This window comes from Alexandromys fortis, unplaced genomic scaffold (genome assembly GCF_014885135.2).
Source record: "Alexandromys fortis isolate MF-2015 unplaced genomic scaffold, M_Fortis_MF-2015_v1.1 scaffold_9, whole genome shotgun sequence".
Classification (NCBI taxonomy): Eukaryota; Metazoa; Chordata; class Mammalia; order Rodentia; family Cricetidae; genus Alexandromys; species Alexandromys fortis.
Window position 1 is genome coordinate 227,149 of NW_026067892.1, and position 27,792 is coordinate 254,940.

Consider the following 27,792-nt stretch of genomic DNA (forward strand, 5'->3'; position numbering starts at 1 on the left):
GTAGGAACCTGGGGAGGCTGAAATAACAACGCGAGCACCAACACACACCCAGGAGACAATCACATTATTTAACCATCAGTCAGAGGGGCTTGGGCACAGGGCTAGTGGGCTCCTGGGAGTCCCTCTGGCCATAGGCTAGACATTAGCTCTCCTCAGCATCAGAGAGGTGAGGAGGTGCCAGGGAAGAAACTGTGCGGCCAGGACAGTGCCCAGAACCTTGGTGACTTCAGCCCCTGGGAGAATCAGTATCTCAATAACCTGCCCAAGGCAGGCCCTGCACAGGCCTCTGGTCTGGTGTCCCCGGAGAAAGGGCCGGTCTTAAGTGGCAGGCCATTCCTGACAGGGACAGTTGTGTGACAGAACTTCCTCCCTGGGGAGCGAGAGCTGGAGCCCTGAGGCAGGGGCATGTGTGTGTTCCAGCATTCTTAGCGCCCCAGGTGGATGTGAGAAAGGGGGTTCATCCCAGAAAGCCACACCCACGGGCACTAAGGAAAACCCTGAGGGGAGAGTGGGGTGCTGGCCCACCCTTGCAGCACCTGTCCCCAGTATCTGCTGGAGTTTCAGGCATTTCTCTCTTTATCTTTGTTACTTTTTTCTCTCTCTTTAAATAATTAATATAATTCCTTTTTTTAAATACAAAATACACAGTGTCCTTTCTCTTCCACTTGTTTGGAGGGACAGGGAACTGCTTTAAATAAAGGTCTCAGCTCTCTAATGGGTCACAAGTGGGGGAGCCGGAGGCCCAGGTGTCACCCTTCCACTGGGCTGTCCCAGCACCCCCTGGTTCACCCCACCCCTGGCTGCTGGCCCTGACTTGAGGCTTGAGGTGCCCTGGCCCAAGGTCCCCTAGATGACGAGGGGTTTCATGGGAGGTGGCATGAAGTTCATGCTGTGTGACTCCAGGCGGGTCTGCTTTTGGTTGACAGGGTCAGCGAGGGCCTAGCCCATGAAGCAGACAGGCCCCAGAAGCACGCCTCCCCGCCTTGTGGGGGACCCCAGGTCTGAGAAGGAGGCATCCCGCACGGGCAGCTGCTCCAGCACCGGCGTGCGCACCTCCAACACTGTCCGGCCTTGCTGGGTCTAGACAGAAAGACAGGGAAGGAGAGCTATGAGCATGGGGGAGAAGCCGCAATGGACCCCAACCCAGCCCCAGGCTCGCCTCGCCTCTCCTGAGAATCCTGACCACACCCGGATGGTTCCGGATGTATGGACTAGGTACATCAATGTGTTGCCCTCCATGTGCCTCTGCTGGGCATCTGAAGGTCCACAAATGCATGCGCTTGTGTAACTGCATCAACGCTGGTGTGTGTACACACATGAGGCCACCTAGATGGCTCACACAAGTTCAACTCCCACTCCCCCCCTTAGCCCTTTAAGCTCCCACCCCTCAGGCACAGCTGACACCCCGAAGCTGGGCTCCTCTCTACTGTCCCTAGGCACCCCACCGAATGTTCTCCCCATCTCCTTCCTGTAGCCCAAATCGGGGACCTGCCACCGATCCAGCATCTCAGGTTCCCACCTGACAGCCATCTCTGAACTCCTTAACATAGGGGCTGGTCTCGGGGCTCAGTTCATCCTCATTGGCCCCCCGGAGTCTCAGGGGGCCATCCTGGGATACTACAGAGCAAGGGTAGGAGACATCCTGGTGGGCAGAGACGCTGAGCAGCCGCAGGAAGGTGAGCTGGACCACGCCCACTGGGGAGCCCTCAGAGTCCACATAGGAGAACTGGGGAGAAAGAAGAGTCAGGGGAGACTCTGGGCTCCAGGGAGCAACCACAGATAGGGTAAGGGTCAGGGGAGACTCTGTGGGCTCCAGGGAGCAGCCATAGGCAGAGTTAAGAGTCAGGGGAGACACTAGACACTGAGGGGTTCCGGGAAGCCGCCACAGACTGAGTAAGGAACAACAAACTTCAGTCTTGGGATTCCAGGAAAGAAGACAAAGAAAGCATCAAAGGTCACACAAAAAGGAACGAAGGGTCAGGATGGGCAAGGGCTGGCAGACTGAGGGCCAATCAGCTCGCACCTGTGTGATGTCATCCCTAGGTGTAACACAAGTCTCCCCTCCTGCTGTAAAGTTGCAGAACACCCGGAAGGCATCCCGAGAGCAGCCCTGGTTGGGGTCAACCCAGTACTCTCCTATCGGGTGAAACACAGGGAGGTCAGGTCACAGGTCCCAGATGCTCCTCCATCTCTGTGTTCCCTTCCCTCCTCTGCCCAAGGCTCCCAGCCAGAGCCACGGCCCAGGCTCCCACTCACAGCCCTGTGACCTCCCCAGCCCTGCCTCAGTTTACCTATCACCCCGCATCCCACCCCAGTCTCTGGTTGGTGCCTGCAGCTCCAGTATTGGTTCTGGGCTCCCCTGTGGGAGGAGTGTGATGGGTAGATGTGATCTGTGTGAATGCAAATGTGTGTGCACACATGTATGTGTCGACTCTCGTGGGCACTACTGCCTACAGATGGAGCCACGTCAGCTGCTAAGACCACAAAGCACTTCTCACCCAGTCACCTGTGACTGTCTATTACACAACTGTGACTATTACACACCTGTGACTGTCACACACCTGTGACTATTACACACCTGTGACTATTACACACCTGTGACTGTCAAACACCTGTGACTGTCACACACCTGTAACCAGTCCCTGTTAGATACCACTCCATATTAGCCCCACTCCAGCGCCATCCCTAAGACCCCCCCCCCCACTCCAGCACGGTCCCTAAGACCCCCCACTCCAGCGTGGTCCCTAAGACTCCCCCCCACTCCAGCACCGTTCCTAAGAACCCCACTCCAGCGCCGTCCCTAAGACCCCCACTCCGGCGCCGTCCCTAAGACCCCCACTCCAGCACCGTTCCTAAGAACCCCACTCCAGCGCCGTCCCTAAGACCCCCACTCCAGCAGCCACTCAGCCATCCCCAGCCTGAGGCCGGTGCTGACCATCAGGAAGCTCGGGGTGACACAGCTTGAGGTCCTGGCAAGTGCGAGCAGGGCTGTCCTGGGTCCCTGTGGGCTTCCTCATCTGCTCGATCTCCTCCCGCAGAGAGTCCAGTGAGCCAAAGATCTCCTCCAGCCCTGCAGGGGTGCCCGGGGCACCACCCGTGGGCTCAGCCTCGTCGTCCTGCATCAGTTGGCTTCCGTCCACAGAGCGGCGGGTCTTCTTGGGCATCTGGATGGGCAGTGGCTGGATCACCTCACCCGGGGGCCCCTGGATGGGGACAGAGGTGCAGTGAGGTCGCGGGGAATGTAGAGCAGGACGGGTGCGTCAGGCTGCCAGGCACTGCCTGCTCTCCTCACTCACCGGGTGTCCTGGGGGGCCCTGCACGCCCTTCTCTCCCTTAGGTCCGGCTGGGCCCTAACAAAGGAATTAATGAGGTCAAGGAGGGGTCAAGAGGTGAATCATGGGCTCAAGGTCACAAAAGGGTCAAACTGGTCTCTTGTCAGAAATGAGGGGTTCCCCGCTGCGAAGGGGGTGAATGTGCGCCTTTGCCCTGCAGAGACAGGGTTAAGCCCAGCTCAGGGAGGGCAAAGTCAAAGCTAAGAGGTCACTCACTGTGGCTCCTTTGGCTCCTTTGGGGCCAGCGGGTCCCTGTAAATAAACAGAAGGGGTCAGCACAGGAAAGGACACAGGCAGACAAAGTCACAAGTCCATGGACTCTGGGTTTCCACACGAGGGACATGGATACACCAAAAGAGAAAGCCGTGGGGCGCTGAGAGCCGTACTGGGACGTGTGCAGTGGGGTGAAGGGGTTAGGAGGAGAGGTAGATGGCGCACTTACGGGCAGGCCAGGAGGCCCTCCAGGACCAATGGGGCCAGATGCTCCGGGGATGCCCTAGAACAACAGCATGGGGAGAGGCTGGGTCCCTCACTCCCTCCACCCCACAGCCCAGTTCCCACCCCCACCTTCGTCATGAATTCCACCCTACCCCCCAGACCTCTCTGAGCCATTCCTGGACCCACCGTCTCTCCCTTCTGTCCGGGGGCGCCCTGAGGGCCAGGAAGGCCCCGGTCACCCTTCTCTCCTTGCTCTCCCGTCGGCCCGATCAGTCCGATGAGACCCGGGTGACCCTGGATAAGGGGGAGGTGGTCACAGGTCACAGGGACTCTTAAAGACCCTACACAGACGGAGAAGGGCAGGAAGATAGGGAGATGGACAGGATCTGGGGAAAGCTTCAGCAGACATGAAGAAGAACCCTGAGGACTGGGTGCTGGAGGTCTGAAGCAGAGCAGTGGACACTGACCATTCCCATGGGAGCTGGGATTGAGACCATGATCCTGGATCTGTCTGTCACTCACCTTCTCCCCCTTGGCTCCAGCATCACCACGGAGGCCAGGAAGCCCTGGAGGTCCCTGGGGGAGACAAGAAGTCACTCTCCCCAGAACCTTCGACTTCCTCCCTGGCTCTAGCCACTCCCGAGCCACCATATATCCCAGTTACTTACCACAGGACCTGGGGGCCCAGCCTGACCTGTGGCTCCAGGGCGGCCTTGCTGACCCTAAAGGTTAGAGAACACCGCGGGGTCAGGAAGGCTATCCCCACATTATACACAGCCCACGGCCTTCACCCTCCCAACTCCTTCACACTGCAACCTACCACTGAGCCTGGGAGCCCCCGTAGACCATCAGGGCCAGGCTTTCCTGCCGGGCCTGCAGGACCCACGGAGCCTGTCTTTCCTGGGGCCCCGACAGCACCAGGATCCCCCTGAAACACACAGAAAGGACCTGTTCTCAAGGCAGAAGGGGGCAGAGGGGGGCAGAGGGGGGCAGAGGGGGGTCTGAGGCGGAAAGGGTGAGGCAGAGAGGAGAGGATGACGCCTCAGGATCCCTGGCAGAGGAACAGGGGGACTCAGCAGAGAAGAGGGGGTATAGAACTCAGAGGAAGAAGGAAGGGCAAGCCCCAGCACCCAGGGTGGCCGCTCCCTCACCTTGGCTCCCTTCTCTCCTTGTCGTCCCTCTGGACCAGGAGTGCCAGCGGGTCCCTGAGGACGAGAGCAGGGAAGAAATGACAGTCGATAGCCAGACTCAACTCAGCCCCTCCCACTGCACGCACGCACACGCACACACACGCAAAAACATACATACATATGCACACACGCATGGACTCTTAGAAAGGACCACGCACAAATACTGAGGACAAGAGCAACCACACCCACCTAAAACAAGCAAGGCACCCAGCACACCAAAGATGGCCAGCTGCATGTACCACAGATAACCAGCTAACAGCCTCTCCCTGCCCATCACCTGCCATTGCCTCACCTCCATCCACCCTATCCAAGGACAGGCAGCAGAATCAACATCACTTACCCGCTTCCCAAGGGGTCCAGGGGGCCCATTCTCCCCAGTGGGACCAGGGGATCCCTACGGAGGAAGGATATGAGGAATGTGAGTAGGATCCGGTCAGGAGACCTCTGGGAACAGGTATGGCCCAAAGGGTCAGTGAGAAGAGAGCGGCACCCGTCACTCACAGGCTGTCCTGGCTCGCCATCCTCTCCACGGTCACCCTTAGCACCATCCTGGCCCTGAAGGGGTGAAAAGAGTCAGAGGAGGGTCCCCAACCTGACCGGCATCTCAGTCCAGACTCACTCCTGACAAACCCCGAGACCCAGGCCCACCTGCTGCAGAGAGGCCAACCGTAAAGCCCCACCATCTTGGCCTTTTCCCCTCCCTCCTCCCTCAACAAGACTCACCCGTGGGCCAGCTTCTCCAGGAGGCCCAGGGTCCCCAGGAAAGCCAACGGGACCCTAATCCAAAGGAAGAGCAAGGTTAACATCACAGCTCCCTAAGGCCATTCAGAGCCAACACAGAGCCCCACGGACACCTGTCACCCTTGGAGGAGGGTCCCCTGTACCCTTCCCTGTGCACCAATCACTTTAGCCTCATCAATGCTCCCAAGCTAACTATGGGAGAGCTCTCACTCCCCTCTGCACTATTCCACAGAAGCACCCATCCCCACAGCCTCCCTCCCAGGTACAGGCCCACCCTTGGGCTCCCTGCACTCCAAGGTGCCTATGCCCACACACACCGATATCCCGGGGTCTCCCATTCCCAGACCTTCCTTTCACTCCCCAAACTCACAGGGTTCCCCTTGGGGCCATCATCGCCTGTAGGGCCTTTAGGCCCTGGTGGTCCAGCCTCTCCCGCCTGCCCAGCCTCTCCTTTTTCACCACGCTCACCACGCGGACCCTGCAGCGCGAGTGGAGGGAACAGAGGGTCTCAAGGGAGTCGTGAAAGTCAGGGAAATAGTCTACTCTTAAGACAGCCTCAGCCTCCCCTCAGCCACTTGGTGACAACCGGACAGTCAGGGTCAGGCCTATGGGGAGTGTCCTGGCCCTTCCTCCCTTCAAGGAAATGGTGGCTGGGTTCCTTCAGGCCCAAAGACCAAGCAGGTGGAGGTCCCAGGCCAAGAGAGAGAAAGGCGAGAGTAGTGAAGGGCAAAAGGTATCAGGGACAAGGTCTCAGAACTGCCACTCACCTTGACACCCGGCTCGCCCTGGACGCCCGGAGACCCAGACTCTCCGGGCTCCCCCTACAAAGAGAGGAGCATCAAAGTCCCCCACACATCCTGACAACCCCACATCTCTGTCAGAAATAAGCAGAAATCTAACCCCTATTCCCCCTGCCAAGACTGGTCCATTCACCCCTCTTCAGCTACCTTCTCTCCAGGGGGACCCAGGTTCCCAACGCCTCCAGGGGGACCTTGTGGGCCCTGGAAGAGGAAGAGAAGCCGTTATGAGGAGAAACAGAGGCCTGGCTGAGCACAGCGGGAGGTGGTGGCAGCATTGCAGGGCCGTGACGCTTCTCTTGGTACCTGAGATGGGACTAGGGTTTATGGTGTAGGGAAAAGGAGACAAAGGATTCTGCTACATGGGTCTGAAGGGGCAAGGGACAAGGGACGGGACGAGATGACTTACATCCGCACCATTGGGTCCAGCGGGGCCGCGAGGTCCTGGAGGGCCAGGTGGTCCCTGGGTGGGTGGGGTATGAATACATCAGGACGGGGAAGGAAGGGAGAGAAGGAAGTCTTATGGCTGAGCAGGAGGTAGGGCTGTGTGAGCAAAGGTCCAGGCAGGGCAGATGGCGGGGCTACATGCAAGCCATGCGGTCGGCAGTGGAGTGTCAGGCTGGGGACAGGCTGGGTGGCAGGTGGATTCGAGTCAGCGAGGGTCACACTCACCATAGGTCCCACGTCTCCTGTTTCTCCCTTCTCTCCAGAAGGTCCTGGCAGGCCCTGTGCACAGACCCAGTGATCAGCCCATCCAACACCCAACCCTTGTCACTCAGCCCCTAAGAGGCCCCAGTTCTCTGTCCCCACCTCCCCTGTCTGCATCAGCCGGTGATTGGCAGGGTGGCTCACAGACCCTCCCAGAGCCTACCTCTCAGGCCCTGTTCCCATCCCCGCTCACCTGGAGGCCAATGGGTCCTGGGGGCCCATTGAATCCTCTTGTTCCCTCATCGCCTTTGGCTCCAAAGTGTCCCTGGGGCCCCCGAGCTCCAGGCTCCCCATCAGCTCCCTGGAGCAGGGACAAGGACAGAACGATAGGTCATGGGTCACGTGTCCACCATCCATAAACTCACACAGACCTGAGCATCAGACACAAGGACGAAGGGGAAACTGAGGCAGGCTAGAGTCTGCTGGGGGCCCGTGGAGACCCAGAAGCACTCACCGCAGCTCCGGGCTGTCCCACAGGACCGATGGGACCAGGCGGTCCAGGTGGGCCCTAGGGAAGAAAGGAAGTCAGAGATGCCAGGATAGGCCATATCAAGGGTGAGATGAGGTCAAAAGTCAGGAGGTCAAAAGTCAAGGTCACGGATGCTTACGTGTTCGCCTTTATTCCCTTTGGTCCCCTTCTGTCCTGGGTCTCCCACCTCACCCTGCAGGAGAAGGTAATGAGATACAAGGGAAAGGAGAATATGCAAATTAGATAGAGGTCAGAGGTCAGCAGTCTCAGTGGAGAGAAGACTGTAGGGTCTCACCTTGTCTCCATCCTCTCCAGCCACACCTGGGGGTCCCGCTGGACCAGGAAGCCCCACAGGACCCTGCACCCCATCACGGCCAGTGGGACCAATAGGGCCCTTCTCACCCTGCAAGGAACAAGGGAAGGATGCAGCCTCACCCTCAAGCACCCCCACAAAACACCTGGGTACCCATCACCCCTCAGTTCACAGCTCACAGCCCCCTGCCCCATGCTCACCGGGACGCCTTTCTCTCCCGCTGCTCCAGGGGGACCTTGTGGGCCTGGACGCCCAGGGGGACCAATGGGGCCCCCTGATCCTGCTGCACCTCGCTCCCCAGGGGAGCCCTGAGAGAGAAATGGTGTCAGACCCTCCAGGAAGGAGACCCCAGGACCCCCGACCATGGATCTCAGAAAAACAGTAAATCAGATGCATCTTGGCCGACCCCTAATCCCCTCTGCCCAGCCCGTGGCTCATGCCACATCCTGCCCAGCATCCTCCTCCAACCATCTTTCCTGGTTCGTGCCCACAGTCTCCCGGGGCCCCAGACTCACTGCAGGGCCAGGAGGGCCAGCTGGACCTTCATTTCCCTTCAAGCCAGGTCCGCCCTATGAACCAGATTTAGGGCAACAGGTGAGATGGGAAGGGGAGGCTTCACAGGCAGGGGACCCCAAAAAGATGTGCCGGAAAGTGTAGGCTCAGTGAGGTGAAAGCAGGGAGGACAAGAGTGAAACTATAGACTTTGGCTTTGGGGGTACACTCACAGCAGTGCCTGGGAGGCCTCGCTCTCCTGGGAAGCCTCTCAGACCAGCAGGACCATCCTTTCCTGGAGCCCCAGGGGGACCAGGATCACCCTGAAACAAAAAGAGGCATAATCAACCATAATTTAAGCAGAGGTCTTTGAGCCCTCAGATCAACACTGGTCCACTTCTTGCAGCCTCCCCACCACCCCCAACACCTCCCTGGTGGCCGGCCCCTCACTGACCTTGGTGCCTTCCTTTCCAGCTGTTCCAGGCAGTCCTTGCTCTCCAGGAGGTCCTGGGGGGCCAGGATGACCTCTCTCCCCCATGGGACCGCTTTCCCCAGCTGCTCCCTGGGGAAGGCACAGTCTAAGCTTAGCTCTGTGACCCTGCGACTCCACTCTGCACCCCGGAAAGTGCCAGTCCAGCGCCACTTCCTTAGTCTTCCCCAAAAGCCTTTGGGACGCTGATGCTCTCCTGGCTGTGGGGGCTCAGCATCCCCAGTGTGGCGTGACCACGCCACCTTGTGTCACAACTGGGAAAGTTCTCTAAGAGAGACCCACCCAGGAAGGAGCAGAAATTCAGGGCCTCAGCCCCAGGTCTGGGGTGCATCCTCTCCTGGGGGAAACCTACCTGAGGTCCCACCACTCCAGGGGGTCCTGGGGGGCCGGTCTTCCCTTGGAATCCCTGAGAGGAAAAAGATATAGCGGAGTCAGAGCAGGGATGGACAAGGGTGGGTGGCCATGGGGCAGGAAGTACCTGGCTCCAGGGGCAGCTGGGGCAGCAGGATCCAAGCCCCTTCCCACCCTGCACCGCTGCAACCACTTACCACTTCTCCCCTCTGGCCTGGGTGGCCCGGCAGCCCATCCTTCCCTGCTGGGCCCTGGAAAGAGTTTGGGGTCAGGTGAACTCTTGATGGGAAAGAGGAACGGGGGAGAAGGAAGGGAGGTGGGTCACAAGTCAGCTGTCAACTTACTGGAGGGCCTTTGGGGCCAGGAAATCCATTGGGGCCTTGGGGACCAGGAAGACCCTAGAGACAGGGACGGGATGAGTGAAGGAAGCACAGGCTCTGGACAACTGAACAAGGGAGATAGAGCATCTAAGCCACACTCACCCTCTCTCCGGGTGGCCCGTGGGGACCATCACCACCTGATGTTCCCTGTGGGGGTGAACAGGCAGGGAGTGAGGTGGACATTTATCCGTCATTGCCCAAGGGAAGACAGTGGACGGGGTGGGAAGCTCAAGGCCCAGCTTCAGGGGATGGATACAGCCGTACTGAGTCCACTCACCTTAGCGCCAGACTTCCCAGTGGCACCTCGAGGTCCCCGCTGACCCCTCGGGCCCTAGGGAGACAGAAGGGGGAATCCTTTAGTCTTGAGGAGCCCACCTTGTCACTGAGGGTGACCGAAAGCATCTGATCTTCTCGCTTCTACCTGATTCTACAGCCACGCTCAGCTGAGGCAGTGCTGGGGTTCGAACCCATGGCTTTATGTGCAAGTGCAGTAGCTACCCACTGAGCAACCTGCCCAGCCCACCTCTGGGATCTGGAGCCATTTGGTAATGGGTGTCTGCCCACAGCACTCACCGTGGGGCCCCGTTCTCCCCGAGGTCCTAATTTTCCAGACAAGCCCTGGTGGGGATAAAGCCAAGCAAACATTAGCCAAGGCAAGAGTCCCACAGCAGCCTCCCCCACCCCCAGTTCCTCCCTCTGCACCTCCCTACCCATTGCTTACCCGAGCTCCCTTCTCTCCACTGGCTCCAGGAAAACCAGGAAAGCCCAGGGACCCCTGGTGAGGATGGAGAAGGAAGATGAGAGGAGGGGGCTTGGGAAGAGCCAAAGAGAGTGAAGAAAAGCAATGAAGGCAGCCATGGTGCCAACTGGGTCTTCCCAGCAAGTAGGTGGCCTTGGAAAGACCCCTGCTGATCTTTGAGCCCCTATTTGTCATCTATAAAATGGGAGTCAGCTAACTCCACTCTAGGGAACCCCACACTCTGCTAGGCTATGCCTCCTGGGGTCAGAAGTCAAGGAGAGGACAATGAGGAGGACAGAAAGGGGGCATCACATCACCTTGGGACCCTGGCGTCCAGGGTAGCCAGGCAGACCAGGAACGCCTAGCTTGCCCTGTGGAAGGACAGAACCCAATTAGGAAGGACAGGAGCCACAGACACCTAGTAGCAACACTGGCTGCAGAAGTCCCATCTCTGTCCTGATGGAGTCCTGCAGAGTCTGTGGTACAGCCATTGCCACCCACCCCAGCACCCACTGCTGTGCTGCCCAGCCTCCCCCCTCCCTGGGAGGCACCAGCCCAGCTCCTCCCTCTGGTCCTTCCCTCCCAATGTTCCTCACATCACCCTGACCAGAGGGCTGCAGGGCTGGGGTAGGAAAAAAAGGACCCTGCAGCTCACAGCCTGGCTCCGCCCTTCACTGCTGGGCTCACAACCATCCTAATGCCCCTGCTTATGCCAACAGTTTCATCTGTGAAGCAGGGTTGTCGTGGGGCTACCTGCAGGAGTGGCAGGACAAGGCCACAGACACCCCCCCCGACTCCCCTCTCCACATTCTCACCCCAGCTCGTACGCCCTGTGCCTGCCACACCAAGGATTCTCCCTTGACTTCCATGCCCCCCACTCAAGCCACTGAGACCAGCAGTGATCAAGTCAGCTGGTACCCCATGTCCAGCCTGGCCCCGTGGCCGAGCTACTATCCCCCATCTGCTTTATCCCCATCACCTTCTCGCCCATGAGCCCAATGGGTCCAGGGTCTCCAGTAGGCCCAGTACGTCCTTTCGGCCCCTCAGGGCCATCTTCTCCCCTGGAACCAGGGACTCCAACCTCACCCTGAGAGGAGAGTGGGGAGGTGAGTATTGGGGACAGAGAGAGAGCAGAGGGGCCGGTGTAGCTAACAATGTGGTGGCCACCTCACTGGGACACAGCTCTAAAGGGGACACAGCAGTGGAGAGAAAAAGTCTCCCTTTCAAGGAAGCACAGGGCAGCTCCAAATGGAAGCACAGCAGGATGGGGTGGGGAACTGGGCGGGCAGGAACTCACCCTGTCTCCTTTCACACCGATGTCACCTTTGAACCCGGGAAAGCCATCCTCGCCCTGGGAAAGACAGAGGGTAAAGGTTGGGGGAGCCGGGCATGGGCTCAGGGAACACAGGCAAAAAGGGGTGGATTTTAGATATGGGAGGACAGGAGGGCAGGGGGGAGGGGAGGGCAGGTGGGCACTGGGGGAGAGGAGGGCAGGAGAAGGTGCACCAGTACTTAGAAGCAAATGCACAAGGTTTACCTTTTCACCCTTGTGGCCCTTCAGACCCCGAATTCCATCCACACCCTAGAATTAGAGAGAGGGCAGAGATCAAGTGATCAGCTAAATTAGAGTACTGAGCCCCCAACCCATTCCCTGGTGTTCAGTTACCTTGACACCTCAGGGGCCTGGGTATCCTAAAGGACCCTGTGGTCCAGAGGGACCCTGGATAAAGAAAGAGAGGGATTTATGAAGTCCCTCAGGATGTCACTGTGAGGGACTCAGGGGGCGGGAGGACACAGCAAGTATACTGTGGTTGGGGGTACATTAGGTTCAGGGGAGGGGGTCATGGGACTTAGACACAGAACATCATCAGAGCCAAGTGAAGGATGACAGGACCCCCTCCCCACAGTCTGAAGACACCTCAGAGGGTAAAGGGTCTCACCTGGTTCCCTTTGGTTCCAGGAGGACCTTCCTTCCCTGGGTGACCCTGCGAGAAGGAGTTACAGAGAACGTCACTGCCGAGCCCTATCACCTTCCCAGGAGTCCCCAGATTGCCCTGTGCGCTGACAAAGCCAATACCACAGGCAACCCATGAGTGACCTTACAGTAAAGGCACACACTGAAAAGGTAGCCGCTGAGGGGCTTGCGGGGGACACCCTGGGGAGAGCAGAGACGAGGGGCACTAACCGGGAGTCCATCCGATCCCGGCATGCCAGGGAGCCCTGGTTTCCCACGAGGACCCTGCAGGAGGAATTGGGATTTCAGGAGAGAGGGACGCGCTCCTCGCCCATTGCTAGAACGCGATGCCCTGGGAATCAGTCACCCACCTTCTCTCCATGGGGACCGATGGCACCCTGAGGTCCGGGGAGGCCCTGCATATGGAGAAGGAGAAGTCACGTGAGCCACGGGGCTGCGTCATTCTCTACATCCCCACTAAGTGCCAGAGCAAGAAGGGCCCAGTGACCTGTCCCCACCCAGAGTGTGCCCCATGGTGAGGCCTAGGTGGCAGTCACTAAGGTTGGGAAGAGAGCAGGACCACTCACCTGGGTCCCAGGAGTGCCCTGTTGTCCAGGAGGCCCTGGCTCTCCTTGAGGTCCCTAGAAGCAAGCAGTCAGAGAAGGCCAGTCCAAGGTCAGGCAGGGGTCAGGCAGGGGTCAGGCAGGGTCAGGCAGGGGTCAGAAGATAGTGACAGAACAGAAAGGATAGAAATCTCAAGGGCAGCCAAGAGGACAGGGTCAGGAAACAGGAAGGGGTTCAAAATGGCAGCCGACAAGACTGGGTAAGGGACTTGTAGGGATGAGGGGCGGGGTCTCTATGCCCATCACTCACCAAGCTCCCTTTGGGGCCGTGGGGACCATCCATGCCTCGAATGCCCTGAAACACAAGATGGGGTAAGCAGGATGGAAGCTGGGGCCAGGCCAGAAACACTGTGGTTTCTGAGAATCATGGCCTGCTCATCCCAGAGGGTGGACAGCAAACGCCCCATCAGACCGCACATTCGTCTACAGCCAGGCTGGCGTGGCCTGACCTGCAGGGCGTGGGCCTGGGGCTGGGAGGGTTTCTGTTTGTTTTTCTTGAGGATTTTTGTTGTTTGGGGCTACAGCCAGAGCCCTGGTGCACTGTACTGTATGATCTACCAAGTGCTGCTTGTGGGGAAGCAGGAGCAGAAATAAGGGAAAAATGGGTAGGGGAGGAAGGGAGGAAGGAAGTAGTTAGGAGAGGTCAGGGGTAAGGTCAAGGCTGGAAGTCAGGGTGTCACCTACCGGAGGCCCAGGAATACCAGGTGGACCTTTAGGGCCGAGAAGTCCTCTGGGTCCCTGCATCAGAGTTGATGGAGACAGCATGAGAGGGTGATAGGAAAGGTGTCCCTTTTGTTCCCATCACTTCCTGTGGCTCCCGCAGAGCACCCCAGAACACTCACCGACTCTCCAGGCAGCCCTCGGGGCCCAATATCTCCATCGTCACCCTGGAGAAGGAGGGCGTATTGATCGGATCAGTCTTGCCTTCCAGACGTCTGAGTCCAGTTCCCACCCTGACCATGGCACTTACCCGCTCTCCATCCTCCCCAGGAGGCCCAGGAAGGCCCTGAGCGCCCGTATCACCCTGGAGAAGAAAGGAGCAGTGAAGAGAGGCCTCAGATTCATCACACAGGCAGACACTGGCCCCTTCCCTGAACTGCTGAGCCCCAGGCCTCTCTGACTTACTCTGAGGTCCCTACCTCCCCTCTAGAGAACAGTCCCCATGACTGCAGCCCGCCCACATCACACCCACCCTGTGTCCCTTCTCGCCGGGCAGTCCTGGAAGTCCGTCAAAGCCTCGGTCACCCTAGGAGGAAGAGAGAGAAGCCAAGTGAGGTCCAGTCACCTCCCATCCCCCCTTCCTACTCTGTCCCGAGTGAGGGGCTATATCCCACTGGTGAGCTGGTGAGCCCTGGGGCAGGGCAGGCGGCTACAGGTGTCAGAGGAGGGTAAACAGGTTACCTTCACACCGGGTTCTCCAGGCATCCCACGGGCTCCATCGGCACCGGCTCGGCCCTGGGGGCACAAAGCACATGTGAGAACAAGTGGGGATATGGTTCCCTATCCCCCAAGCTCCATTTCCATCCCTCGAGGACTCACCCTTCGCCCAGCCTTGCCAGGAGGGCCTGTGAGGCCCTGTGGTCCTCTGGGGCCCTAGTGAGGGAGAGACAGGGATGGTTAATGGGCACAGGCCTGGAGGAGTGACACTGAGCTACAAATCACATGTGGGGGTTGTCACCTGAGGGCCCAGGTCTCCAGATTCTCCTTTCAAGCCCGGGCTCCCAGGCTGACCCTGTGAGAGAAAATGGCCATACTGAAGGATACACCCAACAGTGATCTCAAAGGGTCCTCTGACCCAGCCGCATCCCCCCCCCCCCACCAAAGAAGCAAAACAACTTTTGACCTCGTTCCTTGACAGAACTGTCTCTAACTACACACACAAATAAAGAAACGCTACTTTAACTCCCAACTCACTCACCAAGGGTCCAGGGCGGCCTGTGTATCCCATGGGGCCAGGCGGCCCACGGAGCGCCAGCTAGAGGAGCAAGAGAGATGGCAGAGGTGAGAGGGAGGCAACTTGAGAGCCCAGCACACCCCACATTCGTCCTTCCTCTAGCCGAGCCTCACCCTTAGTTGGCTCCATCTCTCCTGAGCAAACCCAGGCTGTCCCCCCAACCTTTCACACCAGCCCCCCACAAGCGCCTTCTCTTTCCACCACAGACCTCCCTCTACCAGGACCTCCTCTGGCCCTGCTCACCCGTGCCTGCTGCAGAATGGCCTGGGCCTGAGCCTCCTGGGCTGCCACCACGGGGCCCTTGTCACCCCCACTGCTGCCAAACCGGAACTGAGGGGAGACAGAAGACACAAGTTCCCCCTCAGGAAATCCAAGCGCCCTCCTCCGATGTCTCAGCTGTGCCCTGGCTCCGGCTAGGTACCACCCTTCCACCCGCCTTCCACTGTGGTTACAACACTCTCCTCTGCTTCTTCACCTCCTAACATATGAGATTCTCTGCCCTCTTTATTTATTTATTTATTTAGATTTTTGAGACAGGGTTTCTCTGAAGTTTTTGGTGCCTGTCCTGGAACTAACTCTTGTAGACCAGGTGCCTCGAACTCACAGAGATCCACCTGCCTCTGCCTCCCGAGTGCTGGAATTAAAGGCATGCGCCACCACCACCCGGCCTCTGCCCTCTTTTAGATGATCCATGTTTGGTTCTTCAAGACCCACGTTGGTCGAGGTCTAAGGAGGGTACAATCTTCCCACCCCCAAAGATCAATGGCTTCCATTGATGCTATGAACTCCAGGTCATGGTCCATGGCTGAGAGCTCTGGCAAGCCCCGTCAAGCCCGGTCATGCCCAGCTTCTCCTCCACAGCCTTCTTGGTTAGTTCTTAGTGATACAAGCTCCGCCCCCAACCTGTTTTGAAGCCTAGGAGACAACTCACTGGAAGCATCAGAGATGTGCCAGGAGGACCAGGGGCTCCATCTGACCCGGGGAGCCCAGCCCGGCCAGGGGGACCCTGAGTGGGAAAGAATGAGAAGGAAGGGAGACAGACACAGGTCAGAGGTCAGAGGTGTGACATCATTTTGAAATCCTTCCCTACAGGACTAACATAGACATCTCTTGATCCCCCCGAATGCTCTACCCTGTGAAGAAAACTGCAGGGAGGCACCAGCTTACTGCCCTCTCCCACTAGTGTGAGCCCACTCTAGGCTATGGGGAGCACAGTCTGGTCTTCAGCTGATAGAGGATACCAGACGCAGCACCCACGGGGTGTGAGCGGTTCCTCTGCAGCTCTCCCCACACCCAGAGCAATCACTTACCCTCTCGCCAGGGTCTCCAACTGGCCCTGGGTTCCCCTGGATGCCAGGGGGTCCAGTCAATCCCTGAGAGACAAGAAGGAAAAGTCAGATGTGGACGTAAGACACAAGAGGGGTACGCGGCCGAGACAGAAGAGGAGCATGTGGCCGAAGGGTACGCATCAAACAGAAGAGGGGCATGAACTTGGGGGTGCACATCAGACACAAGAGAGGCATGTGGCCGAGGGGTGCACATCAGACAGACGAGGGCACAGACTAAGGGGTACATCAGACAGACGAGGGCACAGACTAGGGGGCACATCAGACAGACGAGGGGCATGAACTTGGGGGTGCACATCAGACACAAGAGAGGCATGTGGCCGAGGGGTGCACATCAGACAGACGAGGGCACAGACTAGGGGGTACATCAGACAGACGAGGGGCATGGACTGGGAGGTGGTCTCTATAGCAGAGGTGTGGGAATCTGGAGCCTGGTTTGGAAGCACTCTTCAGAGTGGAGACCTGGACATACTTAGGCAAGCCACAGGAGTACCTGCAGGAAACATCTCTAATAAAAGAAAGGCGGCCTCTATAATATACTCACCGCAGGGCCTTCTGGGCCAGGGGGTCCCTCTACGAACATACCCTGTGGGGTCAGACACCCAAAGTTAAAGGCTACGGGGCTAGCACCTACCCCATTACCTCCCCCAGTTCTGCGCCCAGTAGGACTCACAGGCTCCAGCACCGCAGGCTCTCCCTTCTCTCCCTTTAGCCCCCGGGGTCCGTGGGCAACCTGAGGGAGACACACATGTAACCCCCAGTGGGGCCCGTGAATTGCCAGGACACCACATCTGCCCCATCCTAACTCCAGCCTCCCTTGCAGGACCTCCTGGACACCACCTCCAAGCTCTAAGCCAGTCCCCCAGCCCACCAAAGCCAGTGCATGCTGTGTCTCTGAAAGCAGCTTCCCTCCCGGGATTCCAAACCCCAGAATTCTCCTGGGGGACTCCACCCTGTCACCAAAGTTGACCCCGGGAATCCTTAGGACCTGAAGAGGTGCCTGCTACCTCACCCCGACCTCACCTCCCGAGTAAGTAGGTAGGTTTATTTCTGGCAGAACCAGATGAGAATTTGATTTTAAAAGCTACGTGTTTTCCTCCAGAAAATGAAAAGCGTGTGTCCTAAGGTATAGAAGTTTATCTATAGCTTTCGTGTTGCTTGTTTCAAGACACTCTTAAAAGAACTCAGAGCACTGCAGGCTGCCCTCAAACTCAGTCCCCCTGCCTCAGCCTCACTCGTGTTGGGATTATAGGCATTACCACCATGCCCATATCTAGTTGTAATTTCTAGCTTCAAGGGGTTCACAAGTCAAAAATGCCCCGGAGGGGCTCGGCAAATGGCTCAACAGTTAAGAGCACTTGTTGCTCTTGCAGAGGATCTGGGTTTGGTCCCCAGCACCCATCTGGTGGCCTACAACACCTGTGACTCCAGTTCTGGAGGGTCTGATGCCCTGATCTGACCTCTGCAGGCACCAGGCACGCCTGTGGTACACAGACACACAAGTATGTGTGTGTGTGTATGTGTGCGCGCGCCCATGTGTGTGCACGTGCATGCGTGTGTGTGCGTGTGTGCATGCCTGTGCGTGTCTCTGTGTGTGTATGCATGTCTGGGTGCGCGCGTGTCTGTGTACAGGCAAACATACACATGAAGGAGATTTAGAAAGCTGTTGCCACTGGTAGTCCACATTCTGGCCTTTCAGGTGGATTAGGGAAAATACAGCTCTTAGGTTAGCAACCCTCACAGTCCCCTAGTTCCCTCCCCACCCCCACTTACACTCCAAGTCCACCAGTTCCTCCCACTCTTCTGCCCCAATTCCCACTCCAAGCTCTAGGCCAGAGCAAAGATAGTGGCAGAGAGGACAAAGATCATTTACTACTACCCCCATTCTCCCATCAAAGTCCTTCTGAACTCCTCCCTCCACCCCCATCTTGGCCAATTAGGCATGATCGGTTCCCAAATCCCAGCCCAACCCCAAATACTCAGAAGGCAGCATACAGCTCAAGCAGCAAGGGTGGCAGAATCAGGTAAGCGGGTGCAGAGTTAAGCAGCAGCAGCAGCAGCAGCAGCAAGGGGACAGCCATGATGCCAAGCGAGCAAAGGACAAGGTGGAGCCAATGGGAAGCAGTCCAACAGAGAGGGCCCTCTGAAGACCTGGGACGCCACTAAGGAGATAAAACAAAGGGACACACACTTGGAAGCAACACCAACACCAGAGCCAAGGAAAATTAAACACAGCCAAGATGGCTGGAAAACACACTGAACAAACAGGAAGTGGCGAGAGACAGGAAGCCTCCGAGAAAAAAGAATCCAGGAAGTGGACCTTCAAAAACAACATGGCTACCATGACCAAGAGAGAAAAGAAAATCACAAACAAACAGAAAGCGACTCTTGCCAAGAGAATTAAGAAAGTGAAAGGCAAGGAAAACACACCAACACCAGGGAAGGACACACAGGAAGCAGCCACAATACACATATAGGTCCACAATGAATTAGCCTAATATTTTCCATAATCTGAGGTATCCAGGAAGTAGTTTATTGTCAAAGAAAATTGCCACAAGACAGCATGAAAAATCAGAACACAAACAAACAATCCCTTTTACCCCAGCTTCACACAGGAGGGACATCAAGGCTACAGTAGACAGGGAAAGAGACCAGAAGTGGCCCCCAAGGTTAGAAAATGTCATAGGGGACCTTGAGCATCAACATGGGCGAGAAGTTGATTTGAGCAGGAGGAGAGGGACGAGACAGGCAGAAACTGGACACAAGGCAGCTGCTCATTGACGAAAGCTTTCTAACACCTGTCTCAATTTAGACAAGAGTGGCCGTAGGAGAAAGGAAGTGCCCATGCAAGACAGAGGACCTACAGGGAGGCACGGGGTAAGACGTTTGGCAAGAAAAAGCAGGAAGTGATCTTCTCCAGCGGCACAGACTTCTCTGTGAAGACAACATGACAAGCCAACAGGAAGTAGCACACAGCCATCCAGGATCAAACAGGAAGCCATCCACGGAGCGCCCCCAATGGCCAAGGATGGGCTAGGAGCTGATTTCACTTACGGCTCCAGAGTGGGCTGTCTCGGCGGAGAGGGCAGGGCCAAGCTCCGTCTCCTCATGATAGTCCCCATAGCCATAGGTGTAATCGTAGAGCCCTGCCGGGGCGTCTGTGCCACCCTCCCCATACTCCTCTGCCTGGAAACTGTCAGCTGTTGGGGGGACCTGGAGATCTGTCTGCTCCTTCCCAAGGACGGGGCGGGGCGGGGTAAGAAGGGATAGATAGATGGAGGCTTTAGGCCTGAGAGGAGGCTCTTGTCCTCAAAGAACCTGAGGGTCATTGGGACTGGAGTTTTCTCCCCCACAGTGAGCAAGGGGAGGGACCAGACAGAAGAGGAATAGTTATTGACCACAAATGGACGTCTGGAAATGGACGTGATTGGGGAAATGGCGGAGAACAAGAAGGGTGGCCGGAGGGCTGGACACAGGACATAATGACAAATGAGGACTCTAAGACCACAGATAGAAAGACAGAAAGACAGAGAGAAGAAAAACAGTGAGAATGTTGGACAAAAAATGGACCCAGGAATGGCACCATGACACAGGAAGGGGTTCACCTAACACCAACATAGAGAGTCTACTTTAGAGTCAAAAAATATGAGGAGAAGGCTGTGACCCCAAAAGAAATGGCCACACACAGACAAGCAGGTGGCAGATCTGGAGTGACCAGAGAAGTCTTAAGTGGGTACATGAAGAGCCCTCCGGCCAGGGAGGATGCTGGGAGGGGGGGTCCAGCTGGGTGATGTTGGGGACAAAGTTACCTCTTCAAGGAATGGCAAGGGGCTGGACTCCAGGACTCCTTCCTCTTCACCTGGGGTGGGGTACTAGCCCCAAGGAGAGGAGGGAAGGAGGGGAGGGGGGGAGAGGTTAGCAGGAAAGAAAGCGAAGCTGCCACCTGTCCCAACCACAGGCAGGCTCTGGGGTGGGGGATGGGGGAAATCTCAGATCTTGCAGCCCCTTTGAGAAAGACAATTTAAAGAGAGTCAGTCTCCAGTGTCTGTAAGTTGGGGGCAAAGATCTGGATGCCCGTTCTACCTGCCGATAACCGCTGCCTCTGGTCCTGGGGAGGGCTCGGGCAGCGGGGGAAGCTGCCAGCTGAGCTGGGCGTCGGGAGGGGGGCGCCTGCCTGGCTGGTGACCTCTTAGCAGGTAGGCTAGGCTTTCGGGAAGGGGTCCGACGCCCCCTAGGGGAAGGGGGAGCCCTGCGGTTGGAGCTCTGAGGACGCTGCAGTGGAGAGATGGGGAGCGGGCAGTGAGCAAGTGAACCTCCATAGTCTAGTGTCTCTCTCAGAAGCTGGGGCTGATGGGGACTTAGCGTAAGGAGGTGCTGGGAGAAAGGGGAGAGATGAAGGGGGCCCTCGAGTTTACCTGGTAATCAGGGGCTGTCCCTGTAGTCATCACATCGTAATAGGGGGGCTCGTAGTCATAGTAGAGAGACTCAGTGGGCTAGGAGCAGGGAGGGGGATCGACAGGGCAGAGATTCCAGAGGGGCGGTGAGGAGATGATATGGAGTTGGAGGGTGAGAGGTGAGGGTGACAGTGGAGGAGATAATGGGAGAGGGGAGAAGGAGGAAATGGGTTTCCCATGTGGACAGAAGCAGACATGATTAAGAGATTGGTCAGTCTTCAAGTCACTGTGCCCAGAACACAGCTGTCACCCCAACCACCCAGTCATCCCCCCAACCTAGACATTCATTTCTCTTCCCATCACACCCCAAGGTACTTGGTGAGCAGAAACTCTGCTCCTGTCTCCACACATCCACAGACCACCACCCCTGCCCCCCACTGAGATTCCCTCTCCGCCTAGTCCCTCCCCATCACCACACCCCCTTGGTATCACATCTCAGCTTCATTTCCCTGTCCCACCTCCTCGGGGCTCACCTGTCCCCTAATGTCCCCCAATCTCTTAATTCAAGAAAGGGATGGGAAACCCAAGGCAGACGGGAAGAAGATGCCACACAAGCAGGGCACATAGCTCCCGCTGGGGATTCTTCATAATGACTCTTTTTATTTTTAAGTGAAAATAAAAAGGTTGATGACCGAGGACTGGGAGGAGGGCATGATGGGAATAGAGAAATACTGCTGGGAGCTAGGGAGAGGATGGAGGAGCAGCATGGAACACTGCGGGGGAGGGGGCTGCCCTGGAGAACCCCAGTGTCCTCCCTGCAACACAAGGCCGCAGCTTCTGTTTGCCCGACTCCCTTACCTGTCGCTGGGGCTCCTGGTTCTGTGGTTTATGAAGTCTTGATGGCTGCTTTTTTGGCGATCTCTGGGCTCTGTGAGGCTTCGGGATCTGAGGGGCATCCTTCTGTTCCCGCTCACATTCCAGATCCTTCTGTCCACAAGACTGATAGGCAGCTTGGACGCCTGGGACGATGAGGAGCTCCTGAACATCACCCTGCAAAGATATGAGGAGGGAGAAGCGATGGAGAGATAGACAGAGGGACTCGGAGAGGCGAAAGGAACGGTCCGGGACAAAGCGACTGGGTAGATGTCCCGGCGAGGAAACGGATGAACAAGTAAGGCCGTCATGCATGCATCCGGAGGGAGGTCAGAGGGTCGGCTGGCTGGGGAGATGGATGGGTGGTGGACACATGAAGAGGGGTTGTCTCTGGGTGACTGGGAGACTGGGCAGGTGATAAACAAGCAAATTTGGACAGGTGACGAATGACCGAATAAACAGCTATGAGCTGTATCCACACAACAGTCCCAGACTAAGCTATAGCACGGAGGAAGGTGGTGAGCAGCTTCCTACAGGGACGACAGGAACAGGCAGGGGGACAAGGACTGCCGTCCCTTATTTCATATCTCAACGACCGGTCAGGATGTCCATGTATGTGTAGGTAGAAGGAGTGAACTCAGGCCTTCCAACTGCAGATTCAACACAGGCCAGCTCCTCCCTGCTCCTAGGGTCACACATAGGCCTTCCCACAGGGCTTCTGGAGACAGGGACGGCCTTGGGACCTTGACCTTCCATCATCAGTGATGATGGGAGTTCCCGGATGGACCTCTAGAAACAAGGGACTTATTTCCTTCTGAATCTCAGTGGCAATGACTTGAGTCTCACACACTGGCTCATCCCAAAGCAAAACAAAGACCCTCCTGGGGTGACAGAGACCATGAACTTTCATGTTGTGTTCAGAAAAAGTGGGTGTGGGCGGGCGGGTCGATGGGAGGATGGGTAGGTGGAGTGGAAGAGCAGACGGGTCAACAGGGGTTCGAGCGCAATAAGAATGACAGTGGATGGATGGGTGGGTGGACGGACTCGCAGGAAAATGAGGGGGCAGGTGAAGGGTATGCACTGCGGTCTAACTGTGTGGACGGGGCAAATGCATGGTACCTGAGCGGCTGGATGGCAAGGGGGCGCAGTGGAGCGGAGCAGCGGCTGAGTTTGTAGCAGCTATGCGGCTAGTGAACCGAGGCATGTGTCCATGTATGTGCAGGTGGACGGAGTGAGCGGGTGAGTGGAGGAGAGAACAGATGTGGGGACAGGTTAAAGGGGATGGGTAGATGAACGGTGGGGGGTTGAGGAGGGAGTAGCAGTGCAGGGGAGGAGAGGTGAGCGGCTCAATATGAGCCTAGGCTCAATATGAGCCTAGCTGCATGAGCGGAGAGGGGCCTGGGTAGATGGTCAGGTGAATAAGTGGACCAAGAGGTAAGGCATGCACGCGTCTGGAGGCAGGTCCCTGGTGTCAGTGGGCCACGTGGACACAGAAAGAGACAGGTCACTGGTGTCAGTGGGCCGGGTGGACACAGGAAGAGACAGGTCAGAGGTGTCAGCGGGCCGGGTGGACACAGGAAGAGACAGGTCAGTGGTGTCAATGGGCCCGATGGACACATGGGTGGACGCAGGAAGAGGGGTTGTCTGTGGGTGACTGGGCAGGTGAATTAACAGGTAAATTGGGTGAAGGAATAGATCACTGGTGGACGGGTGACAAGTGACAGTGGTGACAATAAGCTGTATTTACATAAGCAGGCCTCTCGCTGCCCACTGAAAAAGATCAGCCCTGACGACCGGAAACGGCAATAGGAAATCCTGGGAAGAAAACCAAAGGCTTCAGGCTAGGAAGACAGAGGGCTGGAGCCACAAGTGTGACCCTCCGCAGATAGCCGCTGCGCTTACCTCAAAGACTTCGTCATCTAGGACGTGGGCACCGAAGATCACCACCCCAAGGGTGTCCAGCACTGGATTCGCACTTCGGGGAAGGGGTCGGGTGACCCGCTTCTTACAGTCCACAATGAGGGTGACAGACTGGCCCTTCACAGCCACAGCCACACGGTGCCACCTAACCGTGGGGTAAGAAGTCCATGTGACTGACGGGTGGAACAGACAGCGGTGATGACGGGATTAAGAATTACAACAATAGCGTTGGGGAGGTGGCTCAAGGGTCAAGAGCAGTGGCTGTTCTTCCAGAGGGTCTGGGTTAATTCCCAGCATGCATACGGTGGCTCACAACCACCTGCAACTCTAGGCCCCAGGGATTGGACATCATCTTCTGGGATCTGCAGGTACCAGGTGTGCACGTGGTGTATAGATATAGGTGCAGGCAAAACACCCACATATATAAATTAATTAAATTTTTTTAATTAAATTTTTTTAAAAAGAATTCCAAGCAAGGGCTACCATGTAATCGGTGTTTACAGCATGGGCACCCTGCAGTCATTTTCCAGTTGGGGTGTCATATTTATCTGCTAGAAACTAAGGCTCAAAACACTAAATACTTTACCAGAGAGCCAGCAGGCACCTTTGTGTTCCCATTCCCCACCCCAGACTCTGAGCCTTTGTGTTCCCATTCCCCACCCCAGACTCTGAGACCCAAACCCTGATCAGGAAGATTGAGCAGCGGGCTAGTGTGCTCAAAAGACCAGCAGAGGCCCTCAGTTTAGAAACTGGGGCTTCTGAGTGACTTTCCGTGACAATCTGGGTCAGGCAGGCCAAAGGGACAAACTGACTTACTTGCCATCGGCTAGGTTGAGGCCTCGGAAGACAGGCTGAGAGGGGGCTTGTGGCCGCCCCCTCTGGTCCTCATACAGAAAGCGCACCGGGCGACCAAGCTCAAGGCCCAGCTGCTGGACTCCCTGGGCACTGTATAGAGTCAAGAGGGGAGCCTGGAGGCCAGGGCGGGTCCGCACAACAGTCAGCAGGGAGAAGTCTTTGGGAAAGCCTCCTGGTACCCCAGAGGAAGAGACACACAGATGCAGTGAGAGGTGAGGCGATCCCCAACCTCACCTCCCCATGTCCCCATCTCACTGCCCAAACCTGGGAAGAGCTGGCGGGTGGGTGCACTGAGCTGGGCAGGTCGTGACACGCGGTAGGCCCCATCAGTCGGACAGACCCCTTTTGATTTCCGGACACCATCAGGAAGGGAGGGGAACCTCAAGGCACGCAGTACATCCACAGAGGGTGCACCTGGGAGAGTCAGGGTTCGAGTCAGGGGACAGGACAGGTCCCAGGGAGGGTCTAAAGAGGGAACACCCAGATTTCCAACTCATGATCCTTTACATTACCCTGAAAGAACCTATATGGATGGGAAGCAAAGTGGCCCAGAGGGGAAGTGCAGCTAGCTGTGGCTGGCCTTCGCACCCACCCCACACATCTGTCTAAGCTGTGAATCTTTGCTAAGATTCTCCCTGCCTCCCTGCCTCCCTCCCTCCTTCTCTGCCCTCCTCCTGCCTGTGCACCTGTCAGACACTCCCTCCCATCCCTCCTCTGTTCTCCCCCCCCATCTCCCCCACACCCTATCCATCCTTTTCTCTCTCCCTTGCTCTCCCTCCCTTTCTGTATCTCCCAGTTTCTGGCTTCCTGGCATCTGCTTGGTCTCTAGCACAAACAACATCTGGGCGATCGATCATCCTGGGCACAGGGAGGCAGAGAGGCGGCTGCCTAAGAGAGGTCTTCCAGCTGCTTAAGACTGGGTTGAGGTGGGGGCGGGGCAGCTCTGACTGGGCTAAGGAAGGAGATAGCAGGACCAGGACCGGGTGGTCCAGATGTCTATGCCCCCAGGTTTGGAGAGGGGGAAGGGGAAACTGAAGCTGCCACGCAGGGCAGGAGCAGGTCCAGGGCCGCAAGCCACACATCTGTAGATGCCATCAGAGTTCTTGCCCAAATCTCAGGCCAGCTCCTCACACCTGGAACCTCAGTCCTGCCCTGCCACCCCCACCATCTGAATCTAAAGATTCAAGTCACAGGCCATCAGCCAGGACTCCTTAAATTTCAGCTTCCTGGGCCCAAACTCCCTGGAAAGCGAAGGCTCGCCCCTCAAAGCACAGCATCTGCCCCACAGTGGAGAGCTCCCACAGAGGATGCTCGCAAAGGCTGGTGGAAGTGGGGGCGGGCAGAGGCCAGGGCAGTCAGCAGAGCAGAGTTGGGTGGGGTGGATGAGGTGGAGCCGGCAGGAGAGAAAAGGCCTTTTGAGTCCAGGAGCTGAGGAAACCGCGACCTTCCCCCGCCCCTGAGGAGCCTGGCCCCCAAGTGTGGCGGCTCTGCAAACACTGACACACAAGGCAGCTTTGAGAGACCAAGGTGAGGGAGACAGAGAGACAAGAGACTCACAGAGACCCCTGGCCAGGGAGACCTCGGAGGTCCCCACCCTCCACCAAAGCCCAGTGGAGGACAGTTCCACACCAAGCTCACTGCCCACAGGCGGCCCCCCCCCTCAAGCCACATACTAAGCCCACTGTCTGAGACACACTGGCACCCCATCAATTGCCCTGAGCCCCCAAACGCCCTGTCCTTTACTCTCGGGAATTCTTAGTCACCCATCTCCCTGGACTCCCCCCTCCACCGGCTCAGCTCCCAAACAAGGGACAGTGATCTCAGTCAGTCCCCTGCCTCTGCAAACACCTTTGGTCTAGCCTATATCCTCTACACTGCCATTCTGCCTGGTTTCTCTCCAGAGAAGAGAAAACATGAATAATGGAGATATATACAAAATCAGTCCTGTCCCTGTTCTGGGAGAGAGGAGCTGGTTCCATCCTGCTTAGACCCAGCACTCCCAGACTCTATTCTGCTAGCAAATCCTCTTTTCTAGGAGCCTTTCCCTTCTGGAGGAAAAAGGGGGGAAAGATTGGGCCTGTGGACACCAGGGTCCCAGAGGAGTCCGGCTGGCCAGAGGGGGAGGGGAGGGGCAGGAATGCAAAGAGCTGGCTCTGGCCTCAGACACCTGATCCTGGCCTGTCCAGCGGCCGTCCTGTTGGCAGCCAGCCCTGGTGCTCCCTAGAGCCAGCCGCGTGGCAGCATCCAGGGCACAGGGAGGGGTTGGGGGGCCCAAAGAGAACGGGACAGTGGAGGTAGCCTTCTTCCCTGGCTCTGACCCTGCTTCCTTTACCCATCAGCCCTGGCATTCACCGCCCCGACATCAGCAAAGCCTGGACAAGACTGGCTTTGGCCATCCTCGGATGTAAGGACCCAAACCACGAACCCAGCCTGCTCAGGCTCTGGTCTGTGGTCACCTGCCTTCCACCAGTCATTTCAAGGAGGGTGACAGTCCCATACTGGCTACAAGGAACTCGAGTGTTCATCCTTCATCCTAAACCCCAAATCCCTTTCTTAAGACGCAGACACTCCTACTCGAAGGCATCTGTAGGTAGATGCTCTGACCTCCAGCTGACTGACACCCAGACAAGACTCCTCTTACCTGCCCATCCTGGGGCAGCACTCAGCCCCAGCACCAGAGGTAGGAGCAGAAGGAGGCAGGGGCAGCCGCTGCCCCGCTCCATGGCTCAGAATGCCGGGTCCCAGACCCAGACAGCTCTGGTGTGGACAGTAGGCAGAGCGTGCTGAGCCTCGGAACCAGGACCCAGGGATGTCAGCAGCTTTCAGCAGTCAACTCCATGCAGCAAGGTGCTGTTGAGGGGACGTCTGCTTGCTTGTCACTGCTGCTTGCTCCGCGGTGGCTGCTACTGTGTGCCCCTGGCCACCCTGGCAGCTCAGAGACCCCAGCACGCCCCCGCCCCTAGGTCCGGCCCCCGCCTCTAGCCGCCCGCCCACAGCCACCAAAGGGAAACCCCACCCCCCGATCTCCACCTGGGCAGGGGAGTGTAGGGGCGAGAACCGCTCCTCACTCGCTGGCCCTGGAAGGGTACACTCCTATTCCTGGAGGGATTAGGTGGTCTGTGTGCACCCTCAATGTCTTTAGGGGAACACAATATACCTTCTCTAGCTCCTTTCTTTTTAGGACCCAATGGTCCAGTCACACACACAACGGTCCCTGCCCTTGGGGGCCCAGGGCCCCTCTGCGGAGTCCGGGGAGGGACTCAGGGCACAGTGGGACATAAGGGGCGGGCCTACAGTGACCGCCCCACGTCCACTCGTAATCAGGTCTCCATAATTATCTCCTTCGTCCTGCCCCATGTAATTACAGAGCAGCCCTGGGCGGGGTGTTTATAGACCCAGCTATAGATAGCGACCCAAACGTGGGGGGGTGTGG

At 57.4% G+C, this 27,792-nt stretch overlaps 1 protein-coding gene across 1 annotated transcript; it reads right to left on the reverse strand.

Moving 5' to 3' along the window:
* Positions 1–31: 31 nt before the first annotated feature.
* On the reverse strand, positions 32–27,347 carry Col11a2 (collagen type XI alpha 2 chain). Its single transcript, XM_050138743.1, is given in 66 exon segments — positions 32–1,080; positions 1,520–1,726; positions 2,024–2,136; positions 2,936–3,203; positions 3,297–3,350; positions 3,549–3,584; positions 3,775–3,828; positions 3,957–4,064; positions 4,293–4,346; positions 4,439–4,492; positions 4,591–4,698; positions 4,922–4,975; positions 5,301–5,354; positions 5,462–5,515; positions 5,684–5,737; positions 6,072–6,179; positions 6,469–6,522; positions 6,649–6,702; positions 6,908–6,961; positions 7,171–7,224; positions 7,400–7,507; positions 7,661–7,714; positions 7,815–7,868; positions 7,971–8,078; positions 8,189–8,296; positions 8,504–8,557; positions 8,714–8,803; positions 8,935–9,042; positions 9,323–9,376; positions 9,519–9,572; positions 9,666–9,719; positions 9,804–9,848; positions 9,979–10,032; positions 10,275–10,319; positions 10,423–10,476; positions 10,758–10,811; positions 11,420–11,527; positions 11,738–11,791; positions 11,978–12,022; positions 12,107–12,160; positions 12,381–12,425; positions 12,626–12,679; positions 12,766–12,810; positions 12,982–13,035; positions 13,268–13,312; positions 13,702–13,755; positions 13,860–13,904; positions 13,988–14,041; positions 14,210–14,263; positions 14,419–14,472; positions 14,557–14,610; positions 14,696–14,749; positions 14,936–14,992; positions 15,215–15,301; positions 15,903–15,977; positions 16,282–16,344; positions 16,862–16,903; positions 16,991–17,050; positions 19,372–19,548; positions 20,127–20,189; positions 20,733–20,810; positions 21,570–21,761; positions 23,487–23,649; positions 24,321–24,531; positions 24,624–24,773; positions 27,001–27,347. Coding segments are annotated over 66 exon segments (5,208 nt in total). The 5' UTR covers positions 27,083–27,347; the 3' UTR covers positions 32–939.
* Positions 27,348–27,792: the final 445 nt, after the last annotated feature.